The 10,249-nt window shown below is 34.1% G+C and overlaps 1 protein-coding gene across 1 annotated transcript; it reads right to left on the bottom strand.

Moving 5' to 3' along the window:
• Positions 1-1,556: 1,556 nt before the first annotated feature.
• On the bottom strand, positions 1,557-8,509 carry mnx2b (motor neuron and pancreas homeobox 2b). The gene is made up of 3 exons (XM_026929133.3): positions 8,008-8,509; positions 5,304-5,464; positions 1,557-5,204 (listed from the first exon to the last, which is right to left on the bottom strand). Exons 1-3 carry the CDS (start codon positions 8,255-8,257, stop codon positions 4,905-4,907), a joined length of 711 nt encoding a protein of 236 aa, XP_026784934.3. The 5' UTR covers positions 8,258-8,509; the 3' UTR covers positions 1,557-4,904.
• Between the last annotated feature and the right edge of the window lie 1,740 nt (positions 8,510-10,249).

The following is a 10,249-nucleotide window of genomic DNA, read 5'->3' as shown; positions in this document are numbered from 1 at the left end:
AAACTTTTTATAAAACAGACTTTATTGATTATAGTAGTTATATATATATAAACTACGAAATCTATAACTATATACACATATATGTGTGTGTGTGTATGTTTGTGTGTGTATATGTATGTGTATATACATACATATATATATATATATATATATATATATATATATACATATATGTATATACATATATACACACATACATATTTTAACATACATTAAAAAATGAATTTAAGGAGCTCCATAGTGTATGGATATAAACAAAACATGACAAACAAGAGATAGTATTAAACAAAAAGATTTTTTTTAATACTGTTGTGGGATTAAATGCTAATATTAGATTTGCTGATGTACTTTCTGCTTCTACTGGCCACCTGACCAGACCTAAAAGATCATTTCTGCTTTGAGAAAGCATTTAATTAACTCGAGCTCCATCTTTCATACATTTATATGCTAAACATCCTGCTAGCTCCGACAGAGGAAAAAGCCCTGCCTTTTCAATACACTTTATTACCTCAAAACTTGGCCCTTTTTTTCAGGACGGGTGTGAAATACGGCCTATGACACTTTATTTTTTTTTTTTTACCGCCCCATTAGCTTAAGTGACACGACAAGGCCGAGGCAAAATCTCGAGCAATATGGCCGATTACTTTAAAACATCCCGCAATCTGTTCATATTCCCGTAACGACGCAGACATTTCGGCTGATTGATTAAACTACAGGGCGTAAAGGCTTCACGAGGTCGCCAGATTTATACGCTGAGAAGCGTGTTTATTCGTTTTAACTAAGAAACGAGGCCTTGTTTGGGTAAATACGTGAGTGATATACAGCCGGATAACATTATTGCGTTTTTACTTTGTACTTCAGCACTTCTGTCACGTTGACTTTTAGCATATTTACGTATGGCTGTGAAATTTCAGTACAAAATTCCAGTCACGTTTCATGCCAACATTAACGGTTCGTCAAAATATGAGGAATGTATGTGCCGATCTTGCGTTCTTGTCGACCTGACGGCGCTTGTATCCCATCTACTAATCCATAGAATACGCAAAAACAAAGCTATGACAAGCAAAAACAGTATGAGCATAAAAAATAAAAATAATAGGTATTAAATGAATATAAGAGGAAGTGTAGTACAACCTAAGGAAGGAAACAAAGCAAAATAAAAATTACTTATTAAACATTTTCATTTTTAAAAATATTATGAAATATAAAAATTATTATACAATTTTTTTTTAAAAAACAATAAAATAACAAAATACTGTTTAAAAATTGACAGCGTGAGACAGCAAAAAAAAAAAAAAAAAAGCAGCATTACCATGACCTACTAATCAATTTACATGTAAATACATTAATTTAAAAATGTAAACAAAGAATATTTAAGAAATTAATGTTTGAAACAATTTGATTGAGATAGATTAAACTCTGAAACATTTTTAGAAACTACTTTTAATTATGCCACTGTTGTACAACAATGTAGGGGGAAAAACATGGACGCCTCCATGTCTGTATTTTGTTAGCTAGCCAGCTAACTGTGATGCGTGAGGTAGATTTTCTTCCTCAAAACAGTGATCTGTAGAGTCTGTGTTACAGATTTAACAAGCAAATATGTCTGTTTGTTGATTAATCTAAAGAAAATATTTGTATATAAGGTAAGAAGTGCTGCTTTGTTTACTGCTGATGCTGTGAGCGGCCATTCTGAGCTCAACCTGAGGACGTTTGGTTAGCGGTTGCTGCTAAGTATAATTTTATTCATACAGTGTGTTTTGGAAGTAATTTACCAACACATCTGAGGCAAATGTTGATGTTCCTGATAATTCTGTCTCATTTCCATTGTCACACCTACAGTATATCCTAGCTAAATCATTAGCCTTGGTTAGTAGCTAGTTTATTCTTGGCATCCATATTTCCCAGTTGCTTAGCAACAGTTTTTTGAACCACTTTAACAAACCTCCAGTCATACCCCAGCAAATAATTTTTTCTGCTAGCAAATTGATCATTGAACTGGTCAGCAAATCAGCTACGTAACACACAAGCTAGTTATAAGTCTTGGCCTTTGATGAGTCAGATTTAACGAGTCCCAGTTAAAACGCATTTAATCACTATATAAACATGACGCCATGGCCGCCACGCCAGAGAAGTTATACGGCGTCTCGTCATGTCTTGGATATTAATCTTCATCCTCATACATGTTTTTATTTGTCCTGCAAATGAAATGGACTCTGTGACATCACCGTCATCGAGGGCCGATGATCTTTATCTCCCCTTCATTAACTTAATCATCGGACCATCAGTAAAATTCAGATTTGAGAGGCGCGCTCGTAAACAACGCAAATAACAGGTTTATTATGCGCCATCGTTTTCCGTCTGTTCTTTAGCATGCTAATCAGCATGCTAGGAGTTTACAGGACAGATCATGAGAGGAATGGAGGGAGATGCGACATCTGAGGGAGGAAATGGAAATATTTTTCCATTAAAGGCTTTGATTTACAGTCGATCCTCACGTCTCACTCGTCCTGCTTCAAGAAACAACCTTGAAATCTAGATGTTTCTTCACATACAGGAAGGTGTTACTATTAAATCACCTCAGGAATCGACACTGAATGTCACCGTACAATGACAAACAGATTTTCCCCTTATTGTAACAACTATGGCTGGGCTGTTTTGCTAATTTAACCAATATCACCAAATTTTGCTAGCTACTTAACAAGCTAGCTGATTAGAAATGATTTAGTTAGCAACATCCGAGCACAAGCCTAGAAATTTGCGAAGAAAATTGATGGCAAAAAAGTCAAAAGTTGGCACCGTAGGTAATTTAGTCACAGGTTGGGGTTAGCATTTTACCTGTGGCTAGTACTCAAACCTTGTAAACTTAAATGAAATTAAATGAAATTAGCAGTATTAAATCAATTAACCTTTCCTCAGGTCGATTCCTACCTTCACACTTATTTCTGTACATCATCCTAGTTGGTTGCTAGCATGCTAGCTAACCCCCAAAACTTTGCTAATACTAATTCATACTTGTGTATGACTACAAAAATGAGACACACAACGTTTTACAAAATGATCCATTTTATTTCATGTTATTTGGCCTCTAGTTCACTTTAAAGCCAATAAATTAAACCTTAACACATTTAAATAACATCAGGTTGGAAAAGATTTGATTAAAAAACCCAACATAGAGACAACGTTATCTTGCGTTTTAGCGTGACATGTTGCACGTTGCTGTGTATCTTCTGTTGATGATGAGTTTAAACCAAACATAGCTTAGCTAATGTTGCTAAACTATCATATTGTGTAATTAAAACCAGAATTTTTTGCTAAGTGTTATTTCCAGCTAAAGAAATGATGTTATATGATGAGCTTTGCAGATATACTGCAATTCTTCATCCTGATTTTAAATGTTTCATAATTCATTTCAGAATTTGAAATATTTTCATAGATCTGCTGCTAATTGTATAAACTGTAGCATTAGCACATATTACACAGCAGTTCTAAAACTCGGCTTGTGTAAATTAACAAAAAAATCTCAATCTTCACAGATAAAAGAAACAACTTCCAAATATATACATGGAAAATGTTCAACAAAAACAAAACACATACACATAATTCTTTAGCCAGCTAGCTAACATAACCTAAACTGACAGGATTCTTACATCGTAAATTTGATGTTTTTTGTTTGTTTGTTTGTTTGTTTGTTTGTTGCTAGCTGGCTAACAAAATCCAAAATGACAGAACATCTGGTTCTTAGCTGTAGTTTTCAGTTTCACAGCTTAGCACCCAACATCGGTATTATAAACTGATCTGAACTTCAGAGAAGGAAGTTTCAGTTTTCTCAGGATTTTGTTACTGAATTTTACACCAGTGCTGGTGGCTGATTGGACACGGCATATAACCGTTACAAGGGAAATTAACTGCACTTTTCCATCTGTCATCTAGTTAGCCTAGCTAGTTTTACTGTTTCCGAATATGCTGTTGTTTCCAGATTTGATGTTGCGTTTCTGTTTTTTTTTATTTGTTTGTTTCTGAATTCACTGTTAGATTTTTGGTTTTGTTGTTGTGTTTGTGAATTTGCTGTTGTGTTTCTGTTTTCGTTGTGTTTCTGAATTTACTGTTGTGTTTCTGTTTTTGTTGTGTTTCTGAATTTACTGTTGTGTTTCTGGCTTTGCTGTTGTGTATACTTGGTTTGTTTCTGTGTTTCTGAATTTGCTGTTGTGTATTTTAGTTTTACTGCTCTGTTACTGTTTTTTTCTGTGTTTTTTGTTTTTGGCTTTTGTTGCTGTATTTCTGTATTTGCTGTTGTGTTTCTGTTTTTGTTGTGTTTCTTAATTTGCTGTTGTGTTTCTGTTTTTGTTGTTGTTTCTGAATTTTCTTTTCTGTTTTTTTTTTTTGTTATTGTGTTTCTGAATTTGCTGCTGTGTTTTTTTATTTGCTGTTGTTCTATTTCTGAATTTGCTGTTTTACATTTTTTTGCTTTTGTCTTCTTTGGTTTTCCTGTTGCACTTTAGCTTTGTTAACATGTTGTGCGTTTACAGACCACTATACACCATACATGGACTTAAAACTACACTAACTGACCTGTAATCTGACCGTTGTAGCACTAGCTACAAACTCCTGAACTAGTTGGTGGAAATAAATCATTCTACTAAAGCGTGGTGAAGGAGAGACTTTGCTCGATGGCATGTTTGTTTAAATGGCGTTGTTGTTGTTGTTTGGTGTTTAGGGTGAAGCCTGTATAAGAACTGAGAAACCTAAAGGCTACGTTTAGTGTTTAGTCAGTGTTCAGTACTCTGGTATAACATTAAAATCAGTTCATGAAGCGTTCAGTATTTCACAGTATCTTCGAGTCACCTCCACGTTTCTGAGCAAACAGGCTCATCCTTGTCTCTGATTGGTTCCTTATCTCGTCTTTATAACCCCGCCCCCATCTTTCTGTCCCCACCTCTCACTTCGTCCACATCGTCATCGGAAGCGTATCGTGTATCTACGTCCTTCTGCAAAAAGTCCGAATGTTGCGTGTCCGTGTTGAAATCGTTTTCGTCGTCCACCTCTTCTTCCTCCTCTACGTCCTGCTTCCCAAGCCCCGCCCCCTCAGACTCAGACGCTGGATTCTCATTGGTTGATTTGCGCTCTCGTGCTGCTTCCACGTGTTCCTTGGCTTTACGACTTCGTTTCCATTTCATCCTGCGGTTTTGGAACCAGATCTTCACCTACACACACACACACGCACACACAGAAGTTGAAGATCTGAGAACTTCTTATATTCATAATGTACCGTTTTAAGCGCTAACACGTGTGTATACACTCACCTGCGTCTCTGTTAGCATTAGTGACGTGGCAACTTCAAAGCGTTTGGGCCGTGAGAGATATTTGTTGAGTTTAAACTGGTTCTCGAGCTCGAGCAGCTGCTGGCTGGTGAACGCCGTGCGCGGCCTCCGACATTTTCCCATCAACCCCGACTGAGGAGATGCTGTGGACAGATAGATCGATTTACACATCGTTATACTTCAACGTTAATATTACGTTACACTGTATACTATAATAACATTATTTACATCACAGCACTGCTGAATTCTGGACTCTGATTGGTCAGAAAGTGTTAATTAATTCTATATAAGAAAGGCAAATCACACGCTTGTTCTATTGATAGTATCTATGTATTTAACATTTATGGAAGGAGTCTCCAGTGTCAGGAAAAGCTGTTACTTTAAAGCTTTACAAGAAAGGAAAAGGTTTCAGGACAGATGAGTTTACGCTTTGTGGTTTCTCTACATTTGTTTTTTATTTATTAACTTCAAGAGAGAGGAGAAAAGAGAGTATTATATTATATATTAAATATATTTATGTAAATATAACTGGAAATAGATTTAAAAAAAGTATGGCCTGTTGTTTTTGGTGGTATAGAGGTGGCATAAGAGGCAGAAAACATCTCAGGACGTGTTTTTTAAGGAAAATAATCGACTTCGTGGTGGTAAGAGTAACTCTGCTTCATTAAACTGTCCTTTTCCTGTAACCGCACACAGTCACAATAATTATTACGAATTATTACAAATGATTATTACTTTTTATTATGTTACTAATTATAATATTGAGCAAAGCTGCAGATGCGTTTAAACACAAGAACAAAAACCTGTATGAACTGAAATGATATTATAATAATAAGAAAAAGAAGAAAACAAAGAAGAGGAAACTTTCAGATTATAATTAAATCAAATCTCTGTTTGTCAAGATGATGATGAGGAGGATGAAGATTTAACGAGCACCGAATCAGTAAAACTTAATAACAGATTAAATGGCTGCTGTAATTCACCTCCAAATTATTTCCGTATAATTATTATAACATCAATGGCATCGAGGATCTCATACACACACACACACACACACACACACTCTCTCTCCAAGCTCATCAATAAAGATGAAGACTTTATTCTTTTTATTATTATTATTTTTATTATTATTATTCGGCTTTATTGTTGATGTGATGGCTGTAAACACCATTAACTTAATGAAAACTCCATGAACACACACACCGTCTTTACTGCCATATAAATAAGTCTGATTTTAACAGATTAAAAGAGTTTACCTCATTTTATGCACTTTTCATTCTTTACTTTTAATTTTTTTAAATCTTTCTGTAGTATCCTTTTTGTTTTCATCTTTTACACATAAAACGCAACTTATTTGATTTTAATAAATTATCGATCTATTTACTTAATTCTACAATCGAGCCGTATTATCGCTTCAGAGTTAATTATGTTTCCTGAACTATTTTAATTCTACACATATTTATAATTTTTGTAAAACAGTAACACACAGTATTCTTTCTGCACGTTTTTTTTACTTGGCTTCCTTCTTTTTTCTTTTTTTGTTTGTTTAAATTATTATTGAAACACAATTATTATTATTATTATTATTATTATTATTACAGTTATTATTATTACATTAGTTGATATTTTTATTCACTTTTCTTGTTATTTTTTCCTAAAAAAAACAAACTCTTACTCACTATAATGGATCTTGTTTTTGTTTTTTTTTTCTGTTGTCTAACTGTAGTTTTGTTTATTTGATTTAAATGAAATAATTTGTTTGTAATGTGTTTATTTTTGTAAATATAAATGATTGTGTGTTTTATTGTTAGTTATTTGATTTATCGTTTGAATCAACTTACGTTCATTTTGAGCTGAAATGTAATAACTAAAGTGTTGCAGATTGTATTAAAAATAATAAAGAAGAGAGAAAGAAGAAGAAATGTGATCAAGTTAATGAATAAAAATATAAATTATGTTGTTCAGAATTCTGAGATGAATTCCAAAGAATTAAAAAAATAGTATTATTAACAAACTACAAAACAAAATAAAATAATTCACAAAAAATCCAGAGATTAAAAATACTGTAAACAAACAAACAAACAATAAATAAATAAATGTTATTATAGTCTTATAATATGAACTTAACACAAAATATTAACCTCTAAAAACATATAAAATAAAATTTAAATAATCGGCCTGTCTAGAATTACACAACCTACCAAAGGTCAAACAAACAAACAAACAAACAAACATTAAACCAGTAAACATTAAAACATGTGAAATAAAATAAAAATAAACAACTTCTCATTTATAAACAATGTCTACATTATTTATAGCTACAGGGGCATAAATAATGAGATTTTAATAAATAAATAAATAAATAAAGTGAAAAAATAAAATAACAAGCAAAACTAAACAATTTAAACAAAATAAAAATAACAAAACAAATAAAATAAATAAAGTTAAACAAAATTAAACAAATTAAAATAAAATAAAACACAATTAAACAAAATAATAAAATAAAATAAAACAAAATTAAACAAATTAAAATAAAATAAAATAACACAATTAAACAAAATAATAAAATAAAACAAAATTAAACAAATTAAAATAAAATAAAAAAATAAAACACAATTAAACAAAATAATAAAATAAAATAAAATAAAATAAATAAGCAGGTGTGGTGAGTGAACAGTAAACACACCGGTGTATGGGTGGAGTCGCGGCAGTAGCAGGCTCGCGCGGATCCACGGCTCGTATGCGGGGCTGATGTGCGGGATTCCGGGGTAGTGAAGCGCGGGCACTGCGGGGAACAGCGGCGCGCTCGCGTACACACCGGGGGACGGCACCGGGAGCGGACCCGCGCGCGCCACCAGACCCGGAAAAGCACTTGGGGGCGGAGCCTCACACGGCGCGAGCAGAGCCTCGATGCGGAAGTTCTTGGATTTCTCCATGGAAACGGAATTTCAGGCGGAAAAAGGTGTAGAGTTGAGCAGAGCGCGCATAAGAAGCGCACTGAAAATATCAGATTTAAACCTTTTTTTTAAATTTGACGAAAATAAAAGAATCTTCACTTCACATCTTCACTCCGTTATTCCATTATATTCCATTTTATAAACTCCCTGAAACGTAAAAAACAACAACAATAATAATAATAAATGTTAATTTCCACGCTGAGGTGTAGCGCTGCTGCCTTTCACACGTCACCGCGCTTCACTCTGAAGACGTGAGAAACTTTGCCATCCCGCTTTGCTCAGCTCATTTGCATAACCGCTGTACGTAAGGCGCTGATTGGCTTACAGCAGCAGTTAGATTTCTAATTAACCAATCAAAAACTTGGCACCTGGACGCGCGCCTCAGCTGTGTGGGTCTATATACAGTACAGTATAAAAGGTCTCGCGCTTGGGATTCGACACCACGTGACCCAGAGAGTTCAATGCTACTTAATGAATTTTAATTTATGGATTTCTGCATATGGTCTTAGTGCGGACATATGAAGTGTGTGTGTGTGTGTGTGTGTGTGTGTGTGTGAGAGAGAGAGAGAGAGAGAGAGAGAGAGACTCGTTTTTTGTTCCACACACTTCATGGCAGATTAAATGGCGTCAGAGCTGGGAATTAAAATAGTGACATCATACACACACTCTGTTACCCTGTTTCCTATATTTCGTAAAATATAAATCACTGACAGGTAGCACAAAGCAGCAAAGAAAAAATAATAACTCATTTTATTCAAATAATTTATACGTTTGCCATGGAAATGTGCAATTTTTCATTGGCTGGCCAGTGTGTCATTGCTGTTTACTGTTATGCTAGCTAATGTGTTAACTTGTTAATTATGATGTTTGCTAATGTGTTACTTTAATACTTATAATGCTAGCTAGTATGTTACCCGGTTCATTATATTGCTAGTTAGAGTGTGTGCTTGTTTACTATAATGCTAGGTAGAGTGTGTGCTTGTTTACTATAATGCTAAGTAGAGTGTGTCCTTGTTTGTTATTTTGCTAGCTAGTGTTTTATCTTGTTCATTATATTGCTAGTTAGAGTGTGTCCATGTTTATTATAATGCTAGCTAGACTGTGTCCTTGTTTACTATAATGCTAGCTAGAGTGTGTCCTTGTTCGTTATTTTGCTAGTTAGAGTGTGTCCTTGTTTACTATATTGCTAGCTAGAGTGTGTCCTTGTTAACTATAATGTTAGCTAGAGTGTGTCCTTGTTCGTTATTTCGCTAGTTAGAGTTCGTCCATGTTTACTATAATGCTAGCTAGTGTGTTACCTTGTTTATTATATTGCTAGCTAGAGTGTGTCCTTGGTTACTATAATGCTAGCTAGAGTGTGTCCTTGTTGCTATAATGCTAAATAAATGCTTTAAAATAAATAAATCCAAAAAATCAGAGATAAAATAATCCATGGAGAACTTTGAATGAGTATGTTGTCCTGATGATCTGTTTTCTATTCATGGTACAAATCCTCTCTCTCTTTCTCTCTCTCTCTCTCTCTCTCTCTCTCTGACACACACACTGTCTAGCACTGCACTACAAAGTCAAAGTTTATCAGAAAATGGCATGGCTGTAAACTTTACTGCCTGTCATGTTTACAGACATTAGAGGACTTATCAGCGATTACTAGCATATTTTTCAATCATTATCACAGCCCTGAGCTAATTCTACAGCACAGAAACGAAACCTTCTGTCATAGTTTGGCTGGGTTTTTTTTTTTTTTTTTTTTTTCAAATTCTGTGATGTTTGGTTATAATGTACTAGTAATAAGTTGCTATTTGACATATGATATTTCAGTTTTAATAGCATAGTATACAATTTGTGTATTTATTCACAAACTAGTATTATAGTAGACAGGCTAATCCAGAACTAGCTTTAGAGACGAAAAAAACACAAGCTAGCATTTTAATAAACAGTTTAACACCTGCTAGCTTTAGAATAAACAGATAA

This window comes from Pangasianodon hypophthalmus, chromosome 26, assembly GCF_027358585.1.
Source record: "Pangasianodon hypophthalmus isolate fPanHyp1 chromosome 26, fPanHyp1.pri, whole genome shotgun sequence".
NCBI lineage: Eukaryota > Metazoa > Chordata > Actinopteri > Siluriformes > Pangasiidae > Pangasianodon > Pangasianodon hypophthalmus.
Note: the sequence above shows the minus strand (reverse complement) of the source record. Positions and strands in the feature narration are given on the sequence as shown.

Coding starts and splice junctions, on each gene's coding strand:
- mnx2b (XM_026929133.3), bottom strand. CDS start 8,257: ATGGAGAAATCCAAGAACTTCCGCATCGAGGCTCTGCTCGCGCCGTGT. Junction 5,465..8,007: donor GCGACTCCACCCATACACCG/GTGTGTTTACTG, acceptor ATCTGTCCACAG/CATCTCCTCAGTCGGGGTTG. Junction 5,205..5,303: donor TAATGCTAACAGAGACGCAG/GTGAGTGTATAC, acceptor GTGTGTGTGTAG/GTGAAGATCTGGTTCCAAAA.